This window comes from Plectropomus leopardus, chromosome 8 (assembly GCF_026936395.1).
Source record: "Plectropomus leopardus strain MGB_pleo_1.0 chromosome 8, ASM2693639v1, whole genome shotgun sequence".
NCBI classification, from domain to species: Eukaryota; Metazoa; Chordata; class Actinopteri; order Perciformes; family Serranidae; genus Plectropomus; species Plectropomus leopardus.
In genome coordinates this window covers 28,378,964-28,393,498 of record NC_142183.1, presented here as the reverse complement: position 1 = coordinate 28,393,498, position 14,535 = coordinate 28,378,964, and the positions used below count along the sequence as shown (strand labels likewise).

Here is a 14,535-nt window from a genome sequence, read left to right as displayed (position 1 = left end):
GCTAGTTGCAGTCTACAATTTAATGCTAGACACCAACAAATTCCCCCTAAATTTTACACACTTAACCTTTAACCTAATAACCTAAAATGCTTTTATATTCCGTCATATATATATAATGTTACAGTGTTGGATGTTCATGGCCAAAGCTTCACATAAAGAGGTAAATGTACTATGTTAAAGTAATATGTGTGAGCAAAAACCTCTTCACACGGTTTTGCAGAGACAAACTGAAGTCAGATCATGCGGGTTTCTTTTATATGGTCATCTGCTCCAGGCATGTTAGCACAACTGTTTTCTTTTACACTACCTGGCCTACACGGCTACATGTGGATACATGCTAACGTCAGGGAAACATTTATTCTTGGTTACCAGTGTTCCTAATTGTGCCCCAGTTTTGAATTGTATTCCTGCTGTAACATGTCCAGTTTTAAAGATTTTGGTTGAGAAGCTTTAATTAGTGATTTTTCTTGGTAGAAAATGCAGATTATTCAAATTAAGGGTTTTGTTTGAGGATTTGTGGTTTCTTTTTTTGGGTGAGTAAGTCATAAAAGCTGATGACGAACATTTGAAGCTTCATTCAAAAACCTCGATAGAGGCTTTGAATATTTAAAAAAAAAAGACATTTGGTACAGCCTTGATAAAAACATTGTTAACCCTTTGAAATCTGGATGGACATCAGTGCTTTTGTGCTGCATTCAGATACTTTTCAAAAGTCTTTAAAGCTTTGAAACATGAGCAGATTGTTATGATTTCTTTCAAATACTTCAGGGAAAAAGACAATCAACAATTTGACGGGAAATGTCTTGAGTTAGTAAAAAAAAACAACAGAGACAGAATCATTAGAAAATTATCAAATAACAAGGGAAAAATATCAAGAAAACTATATAATTATTATTAATATTGTTATTATTATGATTATTATTATTATTATATATTTAAAATTAGGTTCAAAAAAAAAATGTATATATATATATATATATATATATATATACATATATATATATATTTATATATAAAATTATTGTTTTTAATGTTATTATTATATATTTTTTAAATTTTTGCACTTTTTTCCCAGGTCATTACCTGTTTTGTTCTTTTACCTTTCTTTTTCTTTTATTTTTTTTGCTGATTTCAGATAACTTTTTTCTTGCTAATGTTTGGCTCATTTCTTGTTAAGCCTTCTTTCCATATTTATGAAAGAAATTAAGCCAATTTGCTGATGCTTCAAAGGGTTAATGTCTCTTTTAAATACTTTATAGCTCTCTTCGCTAAATCTGGTTTAGTGAAAAAGACCTATTATGACCTTTATACCAAAATTCACAGAAGAACATCTAGACCTGAAAATGTAATGTAAATGACATACAGTATTATGGTTTATATGGTCATTGTACTCCCTGCTTGTAAATTGTAGCACTTGAGGGGCTCCTCCAAAGTTTAAGGGTCAAGATGCTGACCTGACTGCAGCGTCTCTGGTTATAGCCGGGGATCTTTGTTAGATCTTTCTCTTCCTCTTTTCCATTCTATCTTTTTCTTATCTCTCTCTACTGCCCCTGTCTAATAAATGAAGTCTATACATTTCTGGTAGCATGTTGTGTTTCAGGCAGGTAGTATCAGGAGCCGCGTGTGGTGGTTTGCAGCAACAGTTTCTGATATCTGTGCGTGGTGGTTTTCCTTAGCAGATTTGGTTGCTCCCAGTGTACAGCATGTGTGTGTGGTGGTATGCAGCAGTTGTTTCGGTAGCCCGGTGTGTGTGCTCCTCAGGTGGGCTGGCAGCTGAAGAACCTGGTCAACGCTCTGAGAGAGGACCCATGCGGAGTCATCCTCACACTGAAGAAAAGGCCCCAGAACACCCTGAGCTCCACGCCGGCTCTGCTCAGGAACGTGCGCTGGAAACCACTGGGCCTGCAGGTAAACACCAGCAACATATGGCCGCCTTAAAGGGTAAGTGTGCTGTTTTTCAACTTGGACCCTATTTCATCATGTTCTTGTGTCCAAGAAACTAATGGGGACAACAACTATGGAAATTTGTTTTTTTAGGGTGCAGCTGTTAGCAACCAAACAGGCTGCAATGTAACCACTCAGGCAATTGTGCACTGTCAGTGTATGTCCTCTAAAAGCGCTTGTTTTTTTCCTGTGACAGACTCAGATTTTTGTTTTAAGTGTCTGAAGAAATAATGGACAGGATCCTACAGAGCTAGACCTTTTTGTTTAACCCGAAACTATAATTTTATCGTGTGTAGAACCATCATATTTTCACATCTAACTGGGTGAATTAAGAGTTTATTTCAACCCAGCCAAAATGGGTGATTGTTAGACAGTGGAAAGACAAACCAAAATGGTCTCCGCAAATTATATTCTGTTTCTGTCGACTCTGAATTAAGTCTGTTTAACAATGATAAAATTACAGAATATTTAAGTAGAGTCTGGTACACTGTAAAATCTGACAAATGTTCTTATTTAAAATAACCTTGAAAATGAGTGCATTGAAAAAGTAAAGTAAATAGAACGTTTAATCTTGTTGCAACTTAAAAATGAGTATGTGAAATTAGGTGTTAGCAACGTCAGTAGAGCAAGTTTGTCTGACTTAACTTGATCATGAAAAAGAGGATTTCACCAGTGATTAAGGTGGGAGATCTGATGGTTCAGTTTCGTTAACATGTTTAAGAATATATAAATATGACTAATTCACAACCATGCAGCAGAGCACAGACAAATCAAACTGTAAACTTGGTTTACGGAGGTTGCTAAAACTAAGAAAGATTGATTTAATTAAAATTGTTTTAATTTTTCATTTTTAAGTTGGAGCAACTTCCAAAAATTCATAGGTTATATAATTAAATTTTAAGTAAACTTGACAATTAAATATAGAGTAAATGTAAATTAAGACTTACAATTATATTTACTTACATTTTTCAAGGCAGTTGATTTCCTAGATTTTTAGAAGTGAAATCAACTAATTTTATGGTGTATGTATGGCGGTGGTGATTTTAGAGCTGTTTTCTGGTTAATGACAAAAAAACAACAAAAACAACAACAACAAAAACATATACTCTTTAACAAAAAAAGTCTATCTCCATCTCTAGAGATCCTTTCCATAATGTTTCCAGACACTTTGAATAACAATCTGAGTCTGTCAGCGGCAAAAACAGACACTTTTAGAGGGTCTGAATTGACGGTGCAAACATGCCTCTAATGGTTACATACTAGCCCATTTCCCGGCTGCTGGCTACAGCACTCTTGCTCAATACTGAACCAGTTTTAAAAATTGTTGTTCTCGTTCAACACTTTGACTCAAAAACATGGAAAAAATCTAGTCCCGGTTGAAAAATACCAAACTTACCCTTTAACTGCAGTATTATAACAAGCTACATCCTAACCTGCAAAGTCCTAAAGAGACGCGCTGCTCTGAAAAAAAATATTGAAATTTGAAAGTAAAATGTGACCCCTCTTTCAAACAGTCTTGTACATGTATGTCTGCCCACTTCTCGTACTTACAGTGAAGGATTAGAGGCAGGATGATTTAGCACTGTGCACAGTGAGCCGTGTTGTACCTCTGGCTTTATCTTTGACTCACTCTCAGCTCTTGTTTTCACTGCCCACACTCTGCATTCTCCTACTGGCATTTTAAACAAATATTTTCAAAGGAAACTTGTTCACTGTGTGACCTTGCATCAATCCTCCTGTTGAGCATTTCAACAAATCTCTATTTTTTTTACAGCCTGCCGTACTGCTGGCACAGTTCAAAGCCATTCACAAATGTGTCGGTAACTCAAACCTCCATCTGAAGAGAAGTTATGCATACTGAAAGCATATTTTTTTTTAGATAAGATGAATTGAGATAATGGGGGGGGGGTAGCTAATTAAATCTTTGCACTTTGTTGCTGTGGGAATGATTTAAATGGTATAATGTGGGCTGAACCTCCTGCTTAGGAGTGAGCACAGGGCAATAAAAGGTCACCAAAAGGTCCATCCACACTCCCACTCACATTCATATTCATATTTACAGAAACTTTGCTCCCGATTCATTCAATCTTTGCCCCAAAGGACATCTCCTTTTTCGAAAGAGAGTAAAATTTTAATGTACAGTGGCTCTAAAAGGTGGAAAGCTTGTTTGAAGGCTTACGGCTCGGAGCAGGTGTACACATTTCACTTCAGGGCAAACACTTTGTCAATCCGTCAGTCATTCCGAGCCTGGAAAAGTCACTCAAATATCGGTGCACAGAAAGAGCAAGCTGTGCTGAGACGGACAGAGAGCTGCCTGACTGCTTTGTGAAGTCATGTTGTGCATGTCTGTGAGCTGAGTATATAGCACATGTGAGTGTTTGTTCACATGAGAGCTTTACACGTTAAGTCAGTGTTCTGTGTTTCCATAATAGCCATAAACCATTAAAACACTGTTATAACCACAGAGCATACTGCAACTTCATCACCATCTCTGTCTCTAACAGCGTTGCTGCCTTGTTAGGTCATCGCTCTAAGTTGTTACCATGAGCTTATTGTTATATTTGCTGCGTACAACAGCAGAGGATTGTGGGAATTCTACCCTGATGATTTGTGCTAAGACACAAACACGCCGTGAGCACCCAGATCAGAGCACCAGAGATATCTGTGGGAGAAGAGAAGAAAGGAGTGTTTTAGATTTGTTCTCTCTCAGAAAGACTGGAGCTCTTAATTATTCATAAGCAACTACAGGCAGCTCCACTGGCTCTGAAACAAGAGCCGCTACTCAGCAAATACTGGAGATAATGCACTGAATCCAAAATATCCCGCTAAACAGCCTGCGTGTGTGTACTGGGTGGGTGTGTGCACACATTTCTAAGCATGGCCGTATGCACGTTTGTCCATCTGTCTGTGTCAAAGCAAGAGTGTGTTTCTTTGCACGTCTGTGCACGCATGCAGAGAGATGTTTTCCTGTTATCAGTCGCGTTGCTCCTTTGAGAGGCGAAGGAACTGGGTCACTGCACTCTGTAAGCTCGGTTTTGGATACATACTGTACGTACACTCTCTCCAAAACAAACACACGTACAAACACATGCGCACTCATACCTCTAAAGCCCGGTTTTAGTGGATGAATGGTACGGCTGTGAAGTTTAGCCCAAATGTGGCAAGCGTTCAGTCGGATTATAACTGAATCCACAAAGGAAACAATTTATCTCTGCAAATTATCATGTGATTCCAGCCCAAAATCCCTCCATGGCAACCTTCTTTATTCTGCTAAATAATGGCACATCTCTCTCTCTCTCTCTCTCTCTTTCTGTGTGTGTGTGTGTGTGTGTGTGTGTGTGTGTGTTTCTATATTAGGATGTAAAAGCAATTTAATAATCCACTGTAATTACAGTGATGCTGGCAATGATTTTGACAAATAAGTTGAGGATTACTGTGTCTGCTGTGCTGCTCCAAAACCTGCATGTGCGGAGTCATTTTCTGTGTGACTGAAGGCCACATTAGTGTCCACATCACTGGTCACACATGTGTGCCGCATATTGTCCATGACCCCGCTTTCATAAATCTGTTATATGTTTAGATACATAAATAATTACTCTTTGAAAATGCATGCTATTCTCGGCAACATGTATTGGCCGTCTATGTATTATTGATGGGCCAGCTGAATGGGTGAGAGGTTATGACTTCATTTTTTTTAAAGAGTACATTCTGTTGGTCTACTTTTGTGATGGCTAATGCAAAAAAAATCTCTGCCCTCCTTTTAAAGATAAATGTTTGATCCATAATATTAATCCTGATAAATTACTGAATTCACCTGAAGGTCCATTTTAGTTCAGCAGTTGGAGTTTGAGCCAGCCTGGATGAGAAGTCCTTAAAGTGTTCAGAAACATAGAAATGTTTGAATTTGAATGTGTACAGTTCCATGAAAATGGATCAAAGTCCATATGTTGATGAAGATTAAGTGAATGACTGAAATCTGGAGAACAGCTACTAAATGGACCTTAAGGTGACACTGTCTTGTAAACTGCTGTTTCCAAGGCCAAGAACTTTGAAGCTCAGTAATAGTCACTATTATATAAAGGAATAGTTTGAGTATACACGTATTTGCTTTCTAGTTGAGTAGATAGGTACTGCTCTCATGTTTATATGGTAATATATGAAGCTACATGCCTCAGCATAAAGGCTGGAAGCAGGAGGAAACAGGTTACCAGGAGTCTGGTTGGATATTGCTGCTGCGCAGAATTCGGCTCTCAGTGACATCACCAACGCAAGATGGCATCGCCCATATCCGGGATATTTTAGCCTTGCTTAAACATAGTGGGGTTAAGTGGGGATTTAAAGCCAATTCGACATAGTTGCCAAACTGTGGAATTAAAACTTGCACAAGACTTTTTCCCATAGACTTGGGAAAGAGATGTCAGTAACATTTCAAAAGTCTAGAAAAACCATACGATTAAATCAGTTTATCCCTATTCAAGTTAGTGAAGGGCTAAACCAGAAGACCGGCCGCTGGAAGTCTGTAATGCACTTACTCTATGGGCCACATGATGCTTATTTTTATTATTAATATATGCAGGAAGTCAAACTTCTTTTGCTTAACGCTCCACTTAATAACTTTCATATAAACAGAGGCACACCTCCAACAATGTATCCAGTTCTCTTTATATATCCATGACCAAGTCAAGCAATAATCTGGCACCTAACCTCCACAAAACCTTTTGTTGTTTTTGCACTTCAGTTTCAGATGGATTATACAAACAAGATAAAACGTGTTAATCAATGAGCTTCAGAGTTGACTTTGACAAACATGAAAATGGTATTAATCTTGTCACCTTACTCTTTGCAAGACAGTAGATAATTTCCTGCTATGTCAGAAGATTCCTTTAATACACATGATGATATTTCTCAACCATGCAGGCTTACTTTTTTCATTTATATTATATTTTTGATTAATTACAGCCAGACCAGTAAAAGATTGTGGACTTCTGAACTGGACTTTTAGGGTAATTCATTAGTTGAGCATCTGTCACTTTAAATATGTGGGATTCAGATGAAACGCTAACTTATTTACAGCTTATAATTTTATATTTATAAAATTAGCTTTTTTTTAAAAAAGGTATACTATGCAGGAATGATTGGGTAGTGTTGTATATATACATCAGTATATATATATATATATATATATATATATATATATATATACCATCAGTGAAAGTGAAAGCCAACCCTAGCTTTGTTCACTTAGCATTTAGCCTCACTGTTTTTGCATTTTTTGGTGTTGTGTTCATGATTTTCATAGCTTCCTCTTGTGTGCGTGCAAACCTGGCACCTGGTTGCTACCTCTTATAAAGTCTCAACCTCACCTGTCCCAGAACATACCAAACAAAGTCAAATGACAAGAAAGTACAAAGATACAGTCTCTGTAGATAAATACACCGCCAGTTTTTACTTTGTATAAGTTTATGCATTGCTTTTTAGGAAAATCCTACATAGTATACCTTTAAGCTTACCAGTATCAGACATAATGTTGCTCGATAAACAACAATAACAACAATTTGCAGTTTACTGCAGAAGTTGCAAGTTTATTTTTAAACTGTAAAATGTCCCGCTTAGTGTATATCCTTATCTGTCATTATTTAATAACCAAATCAAAGTTATCCAAAGGATTGTAAATCTTATATAATTATAAGATTTGATTAACTAAAACATATTGTTGTCAGCCTTCATTAAATTTAGTTTATTATGCAGCCCTACTGTAAACTTTTTATTCATGCTGCTCTTGAACCTTTAAGTCTCTTACAGTCAAAATATTATGTTAAGCGTATTAGTGTGTATGTGTGTGTGTGTGCGCGTGCGGGTGTGTGTGTGCGTGCGTGTAAAGGTGGTGGAATGAGAAAAATCGGTCTGGAGAGGATTTGAGCAGCAGATTTTTTGGTTGTTGTAGTGGTTTGGAGTGGACGCAGCGGGGGTCAGATGGTTTAAGTGCTGTTTTAACAGACTGGTATTTCACCCGCTGTGGAGGTCCCATCTCTCTCTACTTCCACCCCCACTACCCCCTCCTCCCTTTTTCCATGCAGGCAGCAGTGGGCTGTAATCACTAAATTACTGTTTTCGCTCTCAGCTCCAGTCACCACACTGCACAGCTCTCCCGCCTCGCTCTCTCTCTCCCTCTCCTTCACTCCTTCTCTCTGTCTCTCTCTCTTTGTCCTATTTCCTTTGCTCTCTCCTCTCCCTCTCTTTGCAGCCCGTCTTCATTATTTATCGTGAAGCCGTCTTACTGTAAGCTGCCTTCATAAGAGGAAGATTGTGAGAGAGAGAAAGACATGAAGATAGAGACAGGGCCCGGGGATGGGGATGGAGGTAGTGAGGGTTCTGAGGAGGAGGAGGGAGGATGGAAAGTTTGGAATATGAAATGAATTTGCCTAATGCACTGCTGATGAAATGATGAAACACCGGGCCTTCCTTAATGAGAACGCTGCCCGCCTCACCGTCGCTCAGGCTCTCTGTCTGTTTATCCATTCTGTACACACTCCCATCTCCTCTCTAAAATGGAGCGTCCTCCTCTGACATACAGTAAAACACCCTTTTTTGTAAAAATAAAATCTGGAAACCTCTTCCTCAGGGAGTAATTGTCTGCACGAGGTGCGTATTTGTCACACCAGCTGTTCCGGCTGAGGACAAATATAATTCACTTGAAATTTGGACTGGGTTTCCGTGACATCAGAAGCGAGGCACCCTGTCCTCACGGCGGACCTGATGACAAATGAATATACGTGTCCTTGAGTCAAGCTGAGGAGGAGGCCACTCTAGCTTTCCCCTGTCCTCTCCTTCTCCTGTAGCACAGGAGAAGGAGAGGAGAGGGTTGTCATGGGAACAGACATGGAGAGCCTCGTGTGAGTGAAGAGGCTTGAGACAAAATGACAGAATAGTGAAGTGATTGAACGTGGGAGAGGCTGCACAGTCAGACAGATATAAAAAAGACAACATACACAACATGGCAGCTTTGTGGAAATAACTCTCGTGTTTGTGATTCAGTGTTAAAATGAGCGTGGGGCTGCAGTAAAAGAAAGAGAACACAAATAAAAGGGCTCCCTTCTCCTCGTAACACCGTAAACTGTGTGCTTGTTTGTTTTTCTGTGGGGCAGGAAAAGATCTAATGCTCTGTTTATGCAGGTTGCGCTCCGCGATCCCCCTCGCCATCCTCCAATTATGACTCAATGAAAAGGTGTGAGTCACTCTCTCCTTCTTCTTCTCCTCTTTCTCCTGTCAGCCGGTTCCCACCAGCCCAACCAGCACCTCCCCAACACCCGGTGGAACTTTGGGCATGTCCAAAATGGATGCCCCCAGCATGCAGGACGTCTATATCCTCTCCCCTGTCTCTGGACTCTACAGCACCAGGTCAGCACACATGGATGTTTGATGACAGCAGTTATCAGTATTATTAGGGTCCCCACAGATCCTTCAAAAGTCTTAAAACTAATTGACTTAAATAATTAAAGAATAAGGCCTGTACTGGTATTAAAATGTTTTAAATCAACCTTTCAAATGTCTTGAAATTGGTACAAATGGGAAGTAGATTTTAGATGCTTTTTGAATTGTTTTTTTCTGATGTTGCATTGTAAAATCTCAAAATAACTTGTCCCTCCTCTTTTTTTAATTTACTGAATACTTCTCGCATTAACAGGTTAGGACAGATTAGCCAATAGTGCTCACATTGATGATGCTCGTTCAATTTCAACAAAAACTGGCTATTAAATTAGGTTGCAAGGCAATGCATACAAGGTTCAGAATATTTAATGCAAAAAAAAAAAATCATCTCTGCACGATGGGACCTGAGTTGGAGTGAAAAACACAAAATTGGCAAAAAAAATTGCAGACTTTCCCTGTTCTTCTCTATCCTCTTCTCCACCATGTCTTTAAAAATATATATATTTTTTCATTTTTGTTGTTGAATTGGTTCTAAACTTAATTCCAAGAAGGATTAAAAAAAGTCTTAATCTACCCTGTCTCAAGCTGTAGGAACCCTGATTATTATGACCCTGCTGGTGATGGTGATGACGACTCTGCTCTCCTCAGGGAGGAGCTGGGTCTGATGTCGTGTGATGACATCAGCCGCTACAGCGTTAGCTCCCAGTCCGGCTCCAAAGGTTCAGAGGCAGTCAGCTACTACCTGGACCAGGACAGCGGTCAGTACTTCTCCCTGCTGGAGGGAGACGGACCCCCAGGGCCTGACTACGACCGGGGCCGCAATACGGGGGTTCGCCGGCGGGACAAGACCCCCACCCATGGTAAGACAGAGAGCGCAATGCCACAGTTTGAATGGGGGCAATGAAGGCTCCGGCCCTGAGTTTGTTCTGTGGGACAGCATGCTCTCTCTCATCATTTTTCTCATCCTTTCTCGCAGAACTCCTCCTTATGTGTTCATCATTACTCACTTCATGGCTCTGCTTCTCTGTGTCTTTACCTCGCGTACGCACGTTCCAAAAACACTGATCACATACCAAAGGGTCAGTCCAAACACAGTGTGTCCAGCTCCCTGTCTGCCCCACCACTTGTGTCACCTTTGTCCGAGACACCTTTCTAAACATCCTGTATCTCCTTTGGAGACTTCCAAGAGGCCTATGATGTGCAAGGCGAGGGTCATGTGCCAGACCAAAGCATCAGAAGACTTTTTTATTATTGTCTTGCTAGCTGTGGGCAGCTTGTACTGTCAAGATACCAAACTGTAAAAAGGTTATCAATGAATAAAACTGTTAGGGCCAAAATATACTTTGAGCACTAAAAAAAGTAGTGTAAAAGTAAAAGTATCCAATACTGCAGAATGACCCATGTCAAAGTAATAAATACAATATTATATTACTGGATTGTGTAGCTACACTGGTCCAAAGAATTGATAGCCACGCTTCGTACTGATGTTTTCTGTTGATATTATGATAATAAAAGAACAATTAACGTGTGCATCTCTTGGACCTGGTGTGAAATATCGTTACTCTGGAGTCGTATGTTCGTCGTCTGCAGCCACATTGCTCTTACCCACAATGCCACTGACCTATAACCTCACCACACAACATCACATTTCCCTCAATGCCCTCAGCCACACTGGGATGGTGTTACTCTGCATTAAGTAAATACCTTACATCAAAGGCAATACATTATTTAACCAAACATTTTACAGTAAGTGGCATTTGAGGAACGCCTTTGGCACTTTGGCATTGGCTTCATTTTCAGCCTCGGAGGTTTCCACTTGGTCATGACACCATGTACAATATACAGATATACAGTACCAAGCAGTAACAGTAACAAACTGTAGGATAATAGCTCATCAGTGGTTATCGGCCCACAGTAAATGTACTAGCACATTATCTCACTAGCATGACCGCTACTCCAGCCAGCCCTGTTGTTTGTGGCATTACCATGAATAAAAAACTAACTTGACACCATAACCTGAGAATAATGCTGTGTGACCTTTACCTTGCATGTCACAGCAGTCCTTTGACTCAAGAGTCTGCCGTTTCTTCCCCCTCACTTGCACACACTTTGTCTCAATGTCCACCCCTCCAGCTGTCTCCCACGCTGTCTCTCAGTCACCACCTTTCCGTGACACCCCCACTCCCTCCCCCCCTGTAGACGACTCTCTGATTGCTGATTGGTCCTTCCAGGTGACCTCAGACCCGTTTCCATGCCTCCCGAATATAACTGGATGGCCGAGGCCAAGGAACCCAGCATGGGCAAGAGAGGGAGCCGAGGTACACACACACACAAATACACACAAAAACACACAGCCCCACACACAAACAGGTAACAAAAACGGGTCAGACCGGTGCCGTGCTTTGCTCCATAACACATTTCAGCTCATCCTCTGGTTCTCCATGGTGGTGTGCTTGTGTGAGGATACATATCTGGCAGGTATGTATCTGACAGAGCGACAAGTAAACATAAATGCAAGGAAATTGCATTTATTCAGCGGCTCTGCAAATGAGGGTATTTCGACGTGACCAGCTCTAACCAGCTGCACTGTTTTGCAGCGAGACTCGATCTGTATTCGGCCAAGGATCCTCCACTCTACCATCAGAAAGTCCATGAATAACATTAAAGCACAATACTACTGTCTGACTTTTCTCCTTCTCTCAGTCACTTTTTAGTTTTTTCACATTTAAGTATATGGATAATAAACAAATAAAGTGTGAAGCTTTCTCTATCCGGAGCTAAAGCCGAATAAAACTTTCTGTGACTGACAAGATTTAGCAGCAGTGCCCTCCGAATCAGCATAATCATTGCAAAAAGATTAGCTGTATGTCCCCGGCTGTGGATCCATATCAGATACTGCAGCTCTGAGGTACTTTTATCCCTTTCTGTTGGGTTTTTTATCAGTAAGGGTCTATTCACCCTCATCTGTTTCTACTCTGGGGTTCTCCTTCGACTCTGCGATGCTATCTCTCCCCCCTCCTCTGTGGTTTTTCTCCCTCTGTCATCCATTCAGTCACCATTCTCTAACCTCTCCACCTGTCTACTGCTCCTCATCCCCACAGATTCAGACAACTCCCTGCTGCGTTACCTTAGCGACGACAAGATCCTGGTGATCGAGGAGGAGCCCGAGGGTCCGGGCAGAGAGAGCCGGCGGGATTCCACCAGACGCTCTCGGCGCAAGAGCCGCAATCCCAGCAGCCCTAGCTTTCCCATCAGCCCCTCCATGCTGTCCTCAACCCTGCGCCTCGACCAGCCACCCGACGCTTTGCCTGTATGTACAGTCTTTTTACCTTTGTAGAGTATGTGTAAGTCAATTTCTTTTGCAATGCTGCTCGCTATAAATCATATATCAAGTCATTTTTATGTATTTTAATATTTATATTTTTCATTTTAAATGTAGTTTTTTAAAAAAATCAACTAAAAACCTGACACATTTTTTCCATTTGTGTCCACTATGGTCTGTTTAATTCCATGTCAGCAACTGTAGTGTGTTATGTCTGTTTTGTGAACACATTTTGTGTAGAGCGCTACCATGACATGAAATGTATTACTCCCAAATCAAAGCTGCATATTTTTCCTCTGTATTTATCAAGCAACAATGTTTTATTGTGAGTTGCTGAGTAACAATAAGATATAAATATATATAAATATAGAATTATGCCAGCCTTATTATTTAAAGTCTGCACATAGTGACTTGTATACACAATGTTATTAATATGAATGCATGTTTTACCGGAACCCCCCCCCCCCCAGTGATGGAAGAAGTACTCAGCTCCTAAAAGTAAAAGCACTTTCTGCACGTCACTGATGCATTATCATGTATTACATTATGAGCAGGGATTGGATCAACTCATTGTTTTACAAGTCACAAGTAAGTTTCAAGTCTTAGCACTTAAGTCCCACGTCAACACTGACAAGTCAGGTCCCACATCTTAACTTCAAGTTTTAGATCCTCACAAAGCCAACATGCGCTGTTCAATAAAAGTAATGCCAATATTTAATTGACAAAAATTACCAATCATTTTTTTTTAAATTTGCATTTATATGTTAAAACACTTTTGTTAAAAAGTCTCTCCACTACTAAGCTACCTTAAGCAAAGCATTAGCTCACTAATTGTGTTGATATCAGCTTTGACTTCCTGTTCTTTGTGTGACATTCAATGTTGAAGTTGGACACTGTGTCTTTCATTTTCAGCTTGCACATTTGCATACTGCAGTTGGCGTTTTGTTAACCATCACATATTTTTTGTACCTGTACAAAATCTTTGAGCTTGGGGGAAGGTATGGAGTATTTTTAAGTCTAAAGGCTCAAGTCCAAGTTATGTCACGTTACCAAAGTCAACACCTCTGATTCTAAGTTTGTTAATAATGAGATGCATAAGCAGCATTATACTGTCATAGCTGGTTGAGGGGGAGCTAGTTTTAACTCATTTATGTAAAGTTAGCTACATTAGTCCAGTGGCTCCCAACCTGCTGTTGATCTGCTCTAGTGTGTCTCAAGCAAAATCTGATAGATTGTGATGTATTGAGTAAGATGGAGGCTAACACCTGTGCTTTGTAATAAAAGCACAGGTGTTACTAATAACATTGCTGGTGCTCCATTCCATTCAAGTGTCCCAGTAACTCAGTCTGACAGTGAGCCAGCATGCACAATACCAGGACCCTAAAACTAAAGCAGCTAAATTGAATTCAGCCATTATTAATTTATTATGATCACTTGTGCTTTTCCTACTGTCTGCGGTGCAAAAAACTGATTAGTGGCACTAAAATCACCTTCAAGGCTTTAATCCTTGCTCACTCACTCAACTTCCTTCATCTACAGTCTTACAGTGTGTGTCCTCTCAGAGGGAGACTGTGTGTTGTTGCAGGAGAGGTCACGGTGTTCACAGATTCTCATACATTGTTGTAAATGTGTGTGTGTGTGTGTGTGTGTGTGTGTGTGTGTGTATCAGGTAGAGGAGACAAAGGAGAGTGAGGATGATCAGTGTCATTGCATGGCTGCCAACTTCGTGGATTATGAGAATGACAGTCACACTCTCAGACACGCCCCTCTCTAACTTTTCTCTCATGCATACGGCAGCACACACACACACACACAAACACAAACACACACTGGCACACGGG

General features: G+C 40.2%; 1 protein-coding gene across 8 annotated transcripts in view; it reads left to right on the top strand.

Annotated features, from left to right (window-relative positions):
- Nucleotides 1–14,535, top strand: part of LOC121947993 (connector enhancer of kinase suppressor of ras 2) — an 80,389-nt gene that overhangs the window by 45,620 nt on the left and 20,234 nt on the right. For 2 of the 8 annotated variants that reach the window (XM_088081320.1, XM_088081317.1), the window contains exons 9-13: nucleotides 1,762–1,908; nucleotides 9,215–9,342; nucleotides 9,958–10,232; nucleotides 11,604–11,690; nucleotides 12,474–12,682. In XM_088081320.1, the coding sequence (XP_087937446.1) occupies nucleotides 1,762–1,908; nucleotides 9,215–9,342; nucleotides 9,958–10,232; nucleotides 11,604–11,690; nucleotides 12,474–12,682 (846 nt within the window). The remainder of the gene's footprint in view (nucleotides 1–1,761; nucleotides 1,909–9,214; nucleotides 9,343–9,957; nucleotides 10,233–11,603; nucleotides 11,691–12,473; nucleotides 12,683–14,535) is intronic. The other 6 variants (XM_042493215.2, XM_088081323.1, XM_088081319.1 and 3 more) reach the window with 5 other exon arrangements.